Genomic DNA, 16,405 nt, shown 5'->3' on the forward strand with positions numbered 1-16,405 from the left:
ATTGGTAATAAAGAAAAATGTTTCTTGAGCACCAAATCAACATATTAGAATGATTTCTGAAGGATCATGTGACACTGAAGACTGAAATTATAGCTGATGAAAATTAGGCATTAACATTTTAAGATATATTTAAATAGAAAAGTGTTATTTAGATTTAGATGTTAATATTAAAATGTCATAGTATTTTTGATCGAATAAATGCAACCTTGGTTAGCAAGAGGCTTCCTTTCAAAAACAGAAAATAAAAACTTTTAAATGGTAGTGTAAGTCATAAGGGCCTCAAATGAGGGTTTGTTAATAATGACAACTTTTGCTTCTGGATAAACTATTAATTTGGCAACACAAATCTGTAATCACAGGCTCAACCAAAACCAGGAAGCTCATCTAATTATTGCTTGTAAACCATGAAGGCCTTAACAAATAAATTTGTAAGTTCATGTTTTTTGCCCAAACAGACAACTTACATTCATGTAAAACACACAAGTAAGAATGTGGTACTGACGGTGCAGGCTGAGGGAGATGTTGATGGTCTTCTCCTCCGTGAAGCTCTTGGCATTAGGGAATTTGGCACACTTGAGTTGGGTGGCTGCGGGGGAGTCTCCCATGTGGATCCAGCACACGGTCTCCTGGGCGTAGATAAAGTCCATAGCGGTGGTCTGCTTGGTGTTGATGGAGATGGGATTGGCTCCGCTTAGGGAGGTGGCTTGGATGTTCTGTGAGTTGGCAATGAGGAGGTACGGATGCCGATCTACAGGATCTTAAACGTAGAAGGGAAAACATGGTGCTTACAAAACAAAAAAGATTTGACCACATAGCCAGCAAGACAAAAAAAAGGGGTTAGCAGAAAGGATGTTCATTTCCTACCGTTCTTGGCCTTGCAGGACCGGTTGTCTGGTTGAGGCAAGTAGCCCTCCACACAGCTGCAGGTGTAGGAGCCATCTGTGTTTATGCATGTCTGACTGCAAGTCCCGTACACTGCACACTCGTTAAAGTCTGACACAGAGAAAGCCTCATGTTTCCCATTCAATACTTCTACAGTCATCACTTAATTACAAAATCCTAATGCCATTCAAAGCTCACCTTTGCATCTCTTTCCATCTTCTCCCACCTCATAGCCATTCCTGCAGTAGCACTTTGGGCCCGACAGCGTCACTGAACAGTTGTACTGGCAGCCCATGATGGTGCAGTTATGAGCATACTCTATAGCACAGGAAACAGAAAGAACAGAGAGTTAGCAGAGAAACATCTACAACTAAATTAAATATTGGACAGAAGAGATAAAAAAAAAAAACTGGAGAGTAGGACTAGTCAAATTCACAACATTTGTCAGCTTTTGGTTTAAAAATAAAATAAAATAAAATAACCAGCGACCTTGCATATGATGAGCAGTTTGGAGAAAGTATGGATGCATAATATAATGTGTTAATTCAATTTTTTTTATTTCAAAATACAAGTAGTTTTACTAAAATTTCCAGCAAAAATCCAGCAATTGATACAATTGTATATTATTATATCATATTGTATTACAAATGATATATTTTTAAATAAAAATTTAGTTAAATAAAACCTGTTTAAAATAATAAAATAAATAATAAAGGCCTAAATGAATACTAAATGAAAACAGGAATAACAAGCATGGAGATTTAAACTTTATGGCAACAATGTGTCAAAAATAACAAAAACAACAACAACATTTACTTACAAACATGGAATAAAATATTTAAAGGAGATATATTATGGCCCTTTTTACAATATGTATGTAAGTCTCTGGTGTCCCCAGAATTTTTCTGTAAAGTTTCAGCTAAAAATACTTCACAGATCATTTGTTATATAATTTTGAAAATGTCTATTTTGAGTGGAAGCAGAAACATGCTGATTTTTAGGCCTGTGTCTTTAAATGCAAATTAGCTGCTGCACCCTGGCACCAGCCCTAACCAAATTAACCTACAAGCTGGTTGACCAGCTACTTAAAACCACCTAGGATCAGCCTTAGTCTGTAATGAGTGTCTTTCTTACATTCATGCAAAACATGACACTTGATATTCGTAAAAAAAAGGCTTGTCCTATGTGATTTCTATGCATGCGGTGTACAGTGAGAAGCCTTTAATGCTCTTAGAGACGCATTTAGGACATCTTGGCAAAATATGAAAGCACAACAGGGGCTTCACTGCTCAACCAACCAAAAACACATACACACAGAGCGTACGATTAAAAGGTTTGACTGGACACAGATGAGTGCACTTGGTTTTATACAGTGGGTATTGCTGTGCTGCCAAACTCTGTATCACTGTCCACCAACCTCTGTGTGAACTCAGACTGTGGCTTTGCTCAGACAAAAAACAAGTCTCCACATGCCCACCGGATACACACAGGTCTGAGAAAGCCACATCCTTCAAAACAGCGATTTCGTCTGATATGTTAATGTGGGAATGGTTCAGGGAAGTACAAAATCACAATGGTAATATTTACTTAAGGAACTCCTTTATAATCCTGCAGGATTTTTATACCAGGAACATCTGTCTCAGTTGAGCTGATCACAAGCTGACAGATACATGTGTAAATGTGATCCGACGAGTCTTGTTAGGTGCATCATGATCCAAACTTCAAAATTAAAAACCATTTAAAATATCTTTCACAAGAAAATCTGATCATAAACAGACACTAGAGATGCATCTGAGACTGAATATCTTTACTCCAGCCATTACTCCAGTCTTCAGTGTCATATGATCATAAATGACAGAAAACTAGATGAAACAATGCCACCATAAGGCATTCGTTCAGTTATGATTTGGAGAACCCACAATGTTCATGAAAAGTTGGCCCACAATGCATTGAAACTCTCCTCCTCTCTGTCCTTTCTTTCTCCTACAGAGACTCAACCACAAAAATGAACGCACAGGGACAGCGAGAGTCCTCATCGCACAAAAGCCTGTGGCACTGGGGGGTACAATGGAGCTTTTGTGGAGTGTTTAACGAGGAAGATGTGCAGGCAAAATACAATGGCCTGTATCGAATCAATTCCCCCATAACGTCCAAACACAGTTCATATACTGACCTCACATCCACAAATGACTCCAAACAAGAGCTGAGGGCGTTTGGGGCGTAGCACTGGCTACCCAAAAAACTGTCAGGTCTAAAAAGTGATTCTAAAATTTTCTGCACTGATTTTGAGGGGAAATTTAGCAGAATTAATTTAATGGGATAATTTACCCAAAAAATTTAATTCAGAAGTTGTTCTAAACCTGTATGAATTGATTTATCGAAATACAAAAGATGATATTTTAGGGAATGTTAGTAACCAACAGTTTCTGGTCCCTATTAAATTCCATAGTAATTTTTTCATACTATGGAAGTCAATGGATGTTCGGCAACTGTTTGGTTATCCACCATTCTTCAAAATATCTTTTTGAAAAAAATATTACATTTAAAACAACTTGAAGGTTGTGTAAATGATGACAGAATTTACTTAGGTAAAATGTGTGTACTACACTTTTCTGAGTAGCTGAAAGTATTACGGAATAAAAAATTAAATAATTATGGACATGCAAAGTGTGACTAACACATGTGACACTGACCTAATCGAGCCATATCATTAAAGGTATGTTGCTGGTTAACCTTTTCAGTGGTGAGTTTAAAATATTCCAGCGGTCCCCCCAGAGTGAGTTTTTGTAAGGCGACCATTATTTTAGAACGTTTCCCCTTACTGTTTCCATCGCGCCAAGCTTGTCATGTGACACACCACGTCTACAATAACACTGTTATTTTATACTGATGGATCGCTTTTATTTAGTTTTTACTTTTTTTTTTTTATTTAAAATATTCACAAACTTGCATACTATGTCATGAACAATCTGATATTCCAATTTATACATATGTGTAAATGAGTGTGTTTGGTGGTTTAAAAACCTTTCTAAATGATCTTGATCATGATCGATAATGTGAGATGGGTGCCGCCATGTTTGTTCGTGTGCTGTCAGTCAGATTTACAGCATGTGAATTCATTGATCTCTCCCAAAATACAGGTAATAAGTGGTGGTTGAACTGGGTGAAGAATAGAGTGAACTGTATAGTTACCTGCACCATGTGTATCAAATTAAATTTGAATCGATTGTTATTGTTGCTTCCATAGACGTGTGTGTATTTTTCAAAGTCTAAATGCATTTTTTTTTACTAGTATTAAATACATATTAGTATTAAATAAATGTCCGAAACCTAAAATATGCATTATGTGGTTAAGGACACTGCATAGTTGTGATAATATGTCAAGAGCAGTGCACGTCTTTCTCTGGCTCAGCGCCAGTCGCATCAGTCCAAAAATACGTTGAGGAAAAAAAACATATATAAGTCGCACTGGACTATAAGTCGCATTTATTTAGAACTAAGAACCAAGAGAAAACATTACCGTCTGCCGCGAGAGGGCGCTCCATGTTTACAGTGTTTACAGTGGTAGATTACAGGAGCACTGAGCAGCATAGAGCGCCCTCTCATGGCTGTAGACGGTAATGTTTTCTCTTGGTTCATTTCTCTCGGTTCATGTTAAATTAATTTTGATAAATAAGTCGCACCTGACTAAGTCGCAGGACCAGCTAAACTATGTAAAAATAGTGTGACTTATAGTCCGGAAAATACGGTAACAGTTATGCAATGTCATCCAATGTTCTAAATCCCATATGTGACACCGTATTCCCAGGGGCACAGAAATAAAAATCCCACATGTGGGATTCTCTCCATTTTGGGAGAGTGATACTAATATTTTTTTTAAACCAGGTCCCAGAGTGTAGAAATCTGAAAACGCCGCCCTTGCGTTTTCGTCTGGACAGCGAATCCGTATATTGTCTGAAACGATGACATCTTTAGCCCATGTTTCTCCCATAGTCAGACACCACTATGTCATGTAACAGCAACCAAAACATGAACAACAACTGAACGAAACTACTAAAAAAGAAGAACCACCAGAATCCCCACTGTCTTGTAAAAAGTCTTGGGGTATTTGAATATTCTTTAAGAAAATGTGAGGCTTAGAAACTGAAAAAAGCACAAATGTCAGGGCATGACAAAACTTCCCCAGGCCCCCAAAATACCCTTAGACTCCAGAGGGTTAAAAAGTATCAAATCAAAAAGAAACCCCATCATTTGTGATCACTGGATAATCATCTTTCATCAAGAGATTCCACAAAATAGGAATGAACACAATTTTTTGGTTTATTTTTCCAAAGCACAATTTTAAAATCACTGACACTTCCAGGTTTTCCACACCCATTGAGATCCTGGGAATATTCCTCCGCAGGAATTAACCTCCTATTGGCAAATGCAGTCTCCAATTCCCACAGCCATGTCTTACAGGTATTTTGATTGGTATCCACGTGTTTGTGGTTTATTAGAGCAACGGAAATAATTTTTTCAGGATCATTTCAAGTAAACAGCCAGACCTAAAACCAGTCTTCAACCGCACCATATGCGAACCACTCAACCTGTTATAACACTACTATTAACAGCAGATCCAGGATCAGATCTGTTCCTTATGTCTCTTCAGAAACATCTTGTGTTACTGAACATCCAGCTCTCTCGTTCTCAAGCACAAGCAGAGGATCAGGCCACACATCCTGCATGCTTCATGAGGAGAACAGGAAATGGCTAAAAATGTCACGCTTCCCATTTTGGCACTTGTGATTTCCAATAATATTTCAGTTGAACTGTAGGAGACCAGGCCAGTATTGGGGAATAACTAACAAGAAGCAGAGATGCTGTGAACTTAACTGCATTTTTCAGTAGTGTGACAGCACTGAGCACAGCTGTTCCAGTAAAAGCTAGTTTATTCAACAAGTAGCGGTACAGCATTACAAAACTCTACATCACTGTATTTGTCACATCTACTCACACAGTCTTATAACAGAGCAAACTAAACAAACACATTCCTAAACTCTCAAAACAGCTTTGGGAAGTCACTTCATTCACTTCAATGAATTCAGACTGCTCCATTTAAATGTACTGGTTAAAAGTGATTCATTTTTCATTACTCACATGTTCTCCTAACCCAGTGTGCACCATTTTTAATAGACTTCTGTGTGGTGACATAAAGTGTTAGCTATATACACAATACAACACTAAATAATATATTAAGAATGAATTCTGTTCTTTTTAATTAAATTATTTAAACTTATAATTATATTCAATTTGATTATTTTTTCAGGATTAATTTGATTAATTGAATAGTAAAAAGAAAAAAGCATTTATTTGAATTAGAAATGTTTTGTAACATTGTAAAATGTCTCTACTGTCACTTTTAATCAATTTAATGTGGTCATGCTGAACAAAAGCATTCATTGAAATATTAGTACTGACCCCAAACTTTTGAATGATAGTGTATAGTTGCATTTAAAGGGCACCAAATATGCCCCTTTTTACAATATGAAATATAACCTCAGAATGTGTGTGAGAAGTTTTAGCTCAAAATACCCCACAGATAATTTATTATATCATTTTGAGAAATGCCCATTCTGAGTGGAAGCAGAAACATGCTGTTTTTGGGCATGTAGCTTTAAATGCAAATGAGCTGCTGTTCCCTGCCCCCTTTTACAGAACAGGACTATGCTTTTACTCTGCCAAAAACATATTTTTGGTTTTAATTATTATGGTCTATCATGCTGAAATAATGCATTTAAAACATCACATTAGACAGATTCTGCAAACGGCTTATTCTGAGACACTTATGATTTATGGGGATTTAAAAGAAAAGGGTAGGGTGGTTGTGTACACACAGTACCAACATATTTATGGTCAAACAGCATTTAAAAGTGAATTTTGCATAATAGGTGCCACTTCATGGCACTTTATAATACTTGTGTATTATATGTAATTTAGCATGTTTGTGTGTAATATTTCTCACGTCTGAGATCTCGCTGTTTGTCTGTTGGCAGGTCTGTGCATGTGTGTGTGTGTGTGTGCGCGTGTGAGTGAGTGAGTGAGTGAGTGAGTGCATAATGTGTGTTTGGTAATAATTGAGATGGGGGGGGGGGGGGGCTGACAGCAAGAGTTCTTGTCAGGACAAGAGGTTGATGAACTTCAACTTTGGCCTATGTGTTGTGTGTTTGTTCAAGATTGATTGGGAAAGATGAGAGCAAACCTTTCAGCAAGCAGCAGTTCTGGAACATGCACACACAAACAAACTAATGTTGAGGTACACTGACTCCTAAATAGACAAAACTCTTGTTGTGTTTGATATGAAAGTGTCCTCAAGATGAACTCAAATTGCTGAAAAAAAAAAGAAAAAAAAAAAGACATTAATTATCCTATTTATCTGAGCGGTACACCGTCCAATCAATACTCCTGATCGCCCTCCCTGTTCAGTCACAATAATACGCAGAGATCTGAGCCAAGCTCATCCATCAACAAGTCAAAATTCAAATAATAGTAAAATAGTCAGCTACTAACTACACTTTTATTCAAAAGTTTGGGTCTAGTAAGGTTTTTATTATTTTTTTACATTCAACAAAGCTACATTTATTTGATGAAAAACACAGTAAAACAGTAATATTGTGGAATATTAATACAATTTAGTTTCTATTTTAATATATTTTAAAGTTTTAAGCGTCATTACTCCAGTCTTCAGTTCCACATGACATATGCTATTTTGCAGCTCAAGAAACATTTATTATTATTATTATTATCATCAATGATATGATATAATTACTTTAAAGGAAACTGATACTGTTTTTCAGGATGCTTCAATAGATAGTACAACATGTTTTGCAACAATATAAATGTTACTTAATGCTATGCTTACTTGCTGAATAAAAGTAATTTTTTTTCCAATCTGACCCCAAACATTTGAACATTAGTGTATATTAAAATTACTCTGAGGCAAATAATTTAAACTGATAGTGTGAACAATGAATAATGAAACTTATAAAGCTAAAAACATCTAAAATAGATAGACAGACAGACAGATAGACATAACTTACACAATGTATTGCTTATTTATTGTAGTTTTTGTCCTATTGCTTGTAATTAGTATTTTGTTCTTATCTCATCACTGACTGTTAATGTATTTCCAGTGATATTGAGTTTTTATTATTATCATCTTGTATTATTTTGATATTGATATTGGTGACAAGGATTATGAAAATTATATGATATTAAAACTTAATAGCATAAAAAAACTTTATTAAAAAGAAAAAACAACAATCAAAATATATATCGTTAGAGATATAAAATTTCTCATATCGTGATATAAGATTTGTCATATCGCCCACCCCTAGTTAACTACTTCCACTATTAACAGTTCACTTAAAGTACTATATTGTCTCTGCCAGAAATTGAGTTAACGCTCTGCGATAAAAATGTTCCTTCGCTCTGTTGTGAAGTAAGCCATTTCGAAGAGTCAATAAATAAATAAATACATAAATAAACAATTGTAGGAAATCTGGAATTAGAGCTGACCAGGGACATTTTTGTATAAATTGTTTGATGCGACTTAAAGTTAAAACTATAAATCTCCAGTTCCTCATCAGAAAGTTATTTTGGAGGGCTGACAGTTTTTGGCTCGTGTCCTCATAGCGGGAGGAACTGGACAGACCTTGAAACATCGCCGAGAGGCTTTAGTACAAAATGATTAAATCAAGACTGTGGGGAGCCAATTAAATCTGCCAGGAGGGAAAACACGATCAAACTGGTTCCCAGCTCAGTGAGGGGTTGATTTTACAAAGCCCAGGATAAGATGATCTAGACTAGCACGTGCACGGCTGATATCAGAGCTCGGCAGTTCCCATCACTGATTTCTTGATGCTGACCCGCTACATTGTTAGCATAGCAGCCAGATGTATCCCACACGGCAATAAATTCAAGCCTGCCTCCCTCTCGCCCAACTTGTCAACAAATCTGATAATTACTTAGAAATATAGACTGACAAAGTGTGTTTTGAAAACACTGGGGCTGAATTTCTTGCACAATCTCCACATCTGTTCGGGGGAAACAGCGCAATGATTGTTAAACTATAAACCTTTCTGTGAAAGCAGAAGCAAGTAAACATCAAACAGGAAAGGCATGTGAGCATATGTTTGTGTGCGTTCTGTGCATCTGAATGCGAGGGGTTCGTGTGAAAGAGTGGGTGACTGTTTACCTCTGGGTTCAAAGGGTCGGCATTTGAGCCGGGGGACAAGTGAAGTGTGTGTGTGTCTAGGCTCAAAGCGCTGGAGAGACGCCAGGTCAGGAAGGTACATTATTTATTATTCTGCCTCTAAAACCTCAGGCCCAGACTGTCTTTCTAACATTCCTGCAGTATAGAAAGATAGCAGCAGATAGGCCTGGACTAACATTACAAGAATTTATTTGACCCCAAAGTCTAAGCCTTTCTTTTAAAATGAGATTATCTGTCAGTCTGATTTCTTTCAATTACTTGCTAAGTGGCTGAATCGGTACTGTAGAGATACAGGTCAGCCGGATGAGACTGCGTATCTCAGGACTTTGGACAAACAAGATGATTGCCTGATATATCATGTGAGGATGACACCAACTATGCTCCAGAGCCAAACCTTTGTGAACATGGGGGATTCAAACACAGATCTCGGCATGATGAATGCTAAAAAAAATTGTTTATTTTTTTACAATTTTTATAGTCCTCTAATGTGTTTCAGCCTGAAGCCAAAACCATTTTAAATCAATGAATTAAATTTAAATAATTTTATGCATTTAGCAGACGCTTTTATCCAAAGCGACTTACAGTATATTCAGGCTATCAATTTTCTCCTATCATGTGTCCTCGGGGAATCGTAACCCCAACCTTGATATCGCAATGCTCTACCACTTGAGCTACAGGAACACAAGAAACTTTTTGACAAAAGTTAATCTGTGCCATATATATATAATTTATCTGTGTCAGATATGACAGCTATATTTATGCATTTGACAGAACAGCACTTTAAAGGTAGATTAAGCCTGTCAGCAGTTGTAAGATTGACCAGACTGCGTTCTGCACGCATGTTACCTCGACAGTGCGGCCCCTCGTCACGTCCATCTGTGCAGTCTGGGACGCCGTCACAAAGCTTGCTCAGGTGAATGCACACATCTGTTCCTCGACACTCAAACTCGTTGGGAGGGCACTGTGACACCTGGGTGTGATGGCCTGCAAAGGTAAACAGCAAACAAACACAAGTTGACACATTGCAAAGATGCAGCTTCATTCAACTGCTAGTTTAACAAGTCATGTCTATTTCTTTTAGAACGGTAACAAAGTTATCACCTGAGCGATGCAACGCATGACCATTTGCACACTACAGTGACAGACTCTTAAACTCAGACCATTCGGTTTAAACCTCTACTGCATCCTTATTACAGTTTTCACTAGCTGTAAAATGTTGTTTTCAATTGATGCATTAGGTTTAAAAATTTGTTTTATGTTAGTATTATTTATATACTGTTGTATTTTGAAACTTATCTTTATATTTTCAGTTTAGTTTTTAGTTTTAATAAATGTTACGCTTTTTTTACTTTAATTTTGACTTATTTTAAATGGTTGCTAAGTTCAAGTTTAAAGTGTTTCATCTAATATATTATTTCAGCTTTATTTCAATTATTTATAGATTTACTTCATTATAACAACAGTGTTCTGAATGTCCATAGGACATTATATTTACAGTCTGAGTAACGTATTCCAGAAGTCAGAAGAGCAAAAGTCAATGCAGGTCAAACCAGAAGTCTACGAAGACACTACAAATCCCTAGTCTCCAGAATAGATCAATAAAACACCCAATCACAAGTTAAAATTAATCGAGGACTAGAACAAAGAACTATTGTCTTTCGTTTAAAATTTTTATTGGTAAGTCTATAACTTTCTCTGTCGTAAACCATTCAGAGCATCGCTATTGGCCGGAACCGTTCTCCCTCCATGTGGCCCACACGGCAAAGCAAACTGTTTGTCTTGGATATTTTTCTTCCACCTCCTCTTTCTTTCTTTCCCTCCACCTCTACTCATAACATCTGCTGACCCATTTTGGAAAAACACAAAAAAGGAGGGGGAATTCACCTCCCATATACTGTAAAAGTGAGGCAGTGTTTTAGCCGGGTTAACGCCGCTCTCATTGCACCACGCAACTGCTTCTGAAAGTCCATTAGGGTTTTCTGCACTCTTAAAAGCAGATATACGAGTATCTTCTGGGACGGAAATGAAGGGCCAACGTGCTTATTTGGTTCATTAAAGTTTGGCAAAAACAGACTGAAAAAAAAAAATTCTGTGGGAGGCCCCAGCAGAGCTTTAATTTTATACCAAGGGGAACATTATAGCTCTGTTCCAAAACCTAGTGAGCTGTCTATGTAGGAAGCATGTAGAATGTTCCAAATCAATTACGAGGTTCAATCTCTGACACGGAAGGCAACTACCTATGCCGGGGCAGCTCACCAGTTTTTGGAACAGACCCATAAATGAACATCCGTTTTAGCTCCAAATCTATTCTTAACCAACAGCGTAAAAGCTGAATGAAAATATTTTGATCATACTGTCAAAGACAACATTAAACAGCATTTGCAAACCATGAACTCACGAAAACCCAAGTGCTGTAACATTTTCATAATGAAACATTTTCATTGTTGAGATAAATTAGAGCGGGTCTGGATGCGATCCATTGGGATTTGACTGGATTTGTGGAAAGTGTGCGAATGAGGGTATTTTTCTCCACCCACACATACAAGGGGAAATAAAGACTAGCACATGGGAATATCTATCCATAACAGTACAATGATTTTTTTTACTTATGTAACTCCAAAGATCACAATGGATACTTCCATTACTGCGATGAAGCAACACCAGCAAATTCCGGATCCAAACAGCCCCCATCTTTCCGAACCTGGCCATTTAATTTCAGCTGTTCCTCTAAAATCAGGAAGGAACATCGTGTACTTCCTCTTCTCCAGCTTCATATTTATAATGTTTCTGATTCATATCACATGACAGCATCCATCTATCATCCGTTCTGAGGGGAGTGAAACCAGTATCAGAAATGTACATAACTTTCAGCATTGATAATAATAAGAAAGGTTTCTTAAGTACCAAATCAGAACGTTAGATTTATTTCTGAAAGATTCGGTGGCACTGGAGAAAGTCCAGCTTCGTCATCACAGGAAAAAAATACATTAATATAAATGTAAATATAAAACAGCTATTATAAATTGTAATAAAATTTTGGAAATAGAACTGTATTTTTGATTAAATAAAAGCAGCCTTGGTGAGCATAAGAGACTTCTTTTAAAAACTTCAGAAAAAAAATCCACAGGCTTTTTATGACCCTTTCTCCAGCTCTGTTTTATAATGAAGCTGTGAGATTCCCTCTCAGGGGTTTGCTGGCAGGGTAACAATTCAAGTAAACCCTAAATCCAGCTCTTCAAGTTCAAACGTCTCTTCAGCCAGTGCTACCCTTCTGAAAATCTATCCTAAAAGATTCTGTGACTAGCGTGAGAAGAGGCCAGTCTAAACAAAACTCACCAACTAATCCTAATTCTGCTCAAATACAACTGCTAACTTCAAAATTTGTCCATGAGAGTTTCAAAAAATGGAAAAGAAAGCAATAAAGAGTGATTCTTGCATGCAAAAAGCAGTTTTGCGAAGGAGGCAAACACACAGGGGGAGCAGACAGACGGCTGTTTCACAGTGTGTGTGTGTGTGTGTGTGTGTGTGTGTGTGAGTGAACTGGGGCAGAGCTCTGTGATCTTGGAGTGAACTGGGAAGTCGTTGGCCATTTGCTAACAGGATCTCTCTCATACAGGCGACGACTGCTTCCTTCCTGCACTGTCACTGACACCCTGAAGCACATGCACTAAACACACCAGAGAGCGGGGAGGGGGGAGGGAAAGAAAAAAAAGGGAAAGGAGGAGGGAGAAATAGAGAGCGAATAGAGTGGACATCCACAGATAAACAGATATAGGAGAAATATATTAGAGAAAACAAACACTTCAAATAACGAATCTAACCATCTAACATTTTTAAAGACCGCTCACAAAACCTAAAGTACATGTACATGTGATGACAGAACTCTGTGGCATTATCTGACTGAAAATAAGTGAGCTTTAAATTTCATGTATATTTGGTTTTAAATCATGGAATGTAGAAAAAAAATTATAATTTCATTTTAAAATATTTAAGTATCATCTTGTGTTGTTACTGTAAGTCGCTTTGGGAAAAAGTGTCTACAAAATGATTAAATGTATTATTACATATTGCATGACTGCATGTGCTGTTAATGTGTTCCTTTGTTAACGTGTATCGTTTTTAATTTGTGCTTATGTATAAAAAGTACAATTAGTTACTTATAGTGCTTATTCACATTTTAAAAAAAAACTTCCTGATGAATTATTGCAAAGCACACAGTTTTTTCTTAATTAACTGAAAATAATGTACAGTAAAAGTAAAAAAAAATATTGTATTATATTGCTATTGTTAAAAACTAGGAAAAATGTATACTACAACATGCACATTCTAAAAAAATATATAAAAATTAATGCTAAATATTTTAAAGGTTCTAGATTTTTAAATAATAAAAATAAACAAAATCAATTGTACTATATTTTAAGAAAACGTAAAGAAATAAAATACATAAAAATATGGTAACAGCCTTTTATTTTAATAAAAATGGTAAGTAAATAAGTAAATAAAATACAAATAAATAAATACATATATAATTTTTATTTAAAAAGTAAAATAAATATTTAACCAAAAGTGTAACTTTTACTAAGTGTAAGTGTAAATATGTAACCCTCCACCTTTTTGCCTACAATTTTTGCTCATTATGATGTCCACATTGTCATGGCTGGGGAAGATGACTTTGAGTGAACCTGGATTCATGCGGTCAAGACGAGCTGTACTTAAGCACTTGAGCAGAGCCACAGGGAGTCTAAACACAAGGCAAGCAGTCTGTATGTGTGTGTCTAAACCTATCCTTACCCCTAGTTACAAAATGACCTCCCATTTGGCTTTCCTGTTGTGCTTTTGTTAATTGTGTGTGTGAATAAGATGCACCGTTTCCTCCCCCCACTTAAAGGGTTTATTTCTGTCCCTCAGTCTTAATCATGCTATTTCAGCTCTGATGAACAAGCCCATAATAATGTCTGCCTGCACTGGCCCCAGCGGTAACATCCAACACTTCTTTGCCCTGTGCATATTACAAGCATTTTTCACGTCATGTAAAAATGATTCAAGAAGGATGTATGTGTATCATTTATTCCTCCTTCCTTCCGTCGCTTCCCCATCTGCGTGCTCGCCAAAAAGCTTGATAGCAGAGCAAATGGGTCTTTAAATAAATTGTCCTTGACCTTGAGTTATCTTCACGGCCACACTGGAGTCTCTTTTTGACACTTAATTTTATGCTGTCTTTGACCAGCTGATCCAGGGTCAGAGATGACACACCATTAACCCAGCGTCCTTGCAAACCTTCTGTTCTCTGTTCGTAATAACAGATGAATCGGGTCAGGCGATGAACTGAACCTCTGATCTCAGTTTCTGCAGTCAAGAAAACTCATTATACCCATTAGCTACAAAGGTCATTCCTCAACCGACCTCAAATAGTTCATTCCTACACATATTCTGCAGTTGCACTATTGCTTCTTCATTCATGAACTTCAGTTCCCTTCTTCTTTCAGCTTCCCTCACTAAATTAGCAGGGATTGCATTAAATAAAAAAATTTCCTTTTACAAATTCTTAATATGTATTTCCAAGTAGTAATTAAAATAAAAAAGTAACGTTGCTCTGTGAAATTTCAATGCAGAATCCAGTCATTTGAGTAGATCATAAATATTCATAATAAACCTTAATTGTTTTATGACTCCCAGGTAAGATAAATGTTAAAGTTTAACAATAAAAGACATTATAATTATGTTTTTATTGTGCTTTACAATACCTCCTTTGTTTTCCAGAAGTTCAAGAAAATGTCCACATACACTTGCTTTATTGTTTTCTATTAACTTTTTTTGCTATTCAAATTCAGTGACTCATTAAATATTCAGAGAAAACAATAAAAAAATATACAAAATAAAATAAAATTTCCTGCCTATTATCAGTCTACATCTCCCAAATAGTGACAAAACTAGTTATCTATTCACCTTTTTCTGTAGGTCACATGTATTGATGGTCTTTTCTCAAACCAAGCAATGGCTGTAAATGACACGGACAGATATCAGTCTCCTCGGGGGCGTCTGTGGGTGGCAACAGCCTTACACAAGTCCAAACTGCACTGAATAATCACTCCTCCTCACCCATTCAATCAAAGAGTCTAAAACAGCATCTGAATGTAAAAAGACAGCATTTACATACACACTCAAATGCATGCGGCCCCACGCTGAGCACTCTCGCTTCCCCAGAGCTTTCTGGAACAGGACTGATGAATTTACCAATCCATTTGGTTCAGTTGGTATCTTTATAATAATTAAACACACACACACACACACACACACACTTCTTCCATGATCTAAAGCTGCCCCACACAGATGAAATATTTCCCTCCATTAAAGCATTTTTGTGTACATCTTGTCCTGTTTGCCGCCCTGACCACAGCCATAAAAGCATTCTGTGTTGTTCTACACACTGAAAAACTACAACATTCTTATCGTAAATGGAATTAAATAAATAAATAAATAAATAAAACAGACATTACTAATGAAAACCATATCCTCCCGCAGAATGCAAAAAGATTAGCTGAAAGAACTTGTAATGGGTGTCCTACCTGGTGCCCGAGTAAAATTCCTACAACCATAATTTAGACAGTAAAAACACTTTAAAAATGCTATGGTAAAAATCGCTTATTTGGTTTACAGTAAGTTCCATTAATCTATACGGTCAAAATTTCACTATTTCAATGTGCAGTTTTTGGAACTTATAAAACTAACAAACAATTAATCGTATAATTTACAGTAAAATTGACATTTCCAGAGTTCTGTATGTGACAGTTCACATTTGATGTTTTTTTAACTGAAATACAATGTCTCTTCTTAATTTTGTCTAATAAGTAATGTACATTAGGGTTTTTTGTTACATTTTATGTGGATATATTAATGTTTATAGTGCTATTTTAGAGCCCTCTGTGTTACCACGATGTGTTTTATATTTGTGTATATTTCACCATGCACCTTGCATATATCAGTATTTACCTGGAAAAGCTACTTGTGATGAGCTTCATGTTTATCTTTACCACCTGTTTTTTAAGGTGGTAGTCAGTATATTATAAAGGTAAAAAAAAAAGAATTTTTTTTTTGTAATTTGGCATAATACATAATATGGTAAATTTCTGGCAACAACAGATGCCATTTTACTGTAAACTTCCCAGATTCTTTACAATGTATGTAAATATGACAAATAACTATCCTTTTAAGAGTCATTACAAATTTACTGTTCAGTGATAGGACAGCTTGCTTCAGGGAAACGTCTAT

The 16,405-nt window shown here is 36.3% G+C and overlaps 1 protein-coding gene across 1 annotated transcript in view; it reads right to left on the minus strand.

Moving 5' to 3' along the window:
* The window catches only part of lrp1ab (low density lipoprotein receptor-related protein 1Ab), a 108,597-nt gene that overhangs the window by 64,358 nt on the left and 27,834 nt on the right, over window positions 1–16,405 (minus strand). Inside the window, exons 3-6 of the mRNA XM_052595009.1 lie at window positions 9,983–10,120; window positions 1,081–1,200; window positions 865–993; window positions 503–757 (exon numbers count right to left, since the gene is read on the minus strand). Coding sequence (XP_052450969.1) covers window positions 503–757; window positions 865–993; window positions 1,081–1,200; window positions 9,983–10,120 — 642 coding nt within the window. The remainder of the gene's footprint in view (window positions 1–502; window positions 758–864; window positions 994–1,080; window positions 1,201–9,982; window positions 10,121–16,405) is intronic.

This window comes from Carassius gibelio, chromosome B23 (assembly GCF_023724105.1).
Source record: "Carassius gibelio isolate Cgi1373 ecotype wild population from Czech Republic chromosome B23, carGib1.2-hapl.c, whole genome shotgun sequence".
Taxonomy (NCBI): domain Eukaryota; kingdom Metazoa; phylum Chordata; class Actinopteri; order Cypriniformes; family Cyprinidae; genus Carassius; species Carassius gibelio.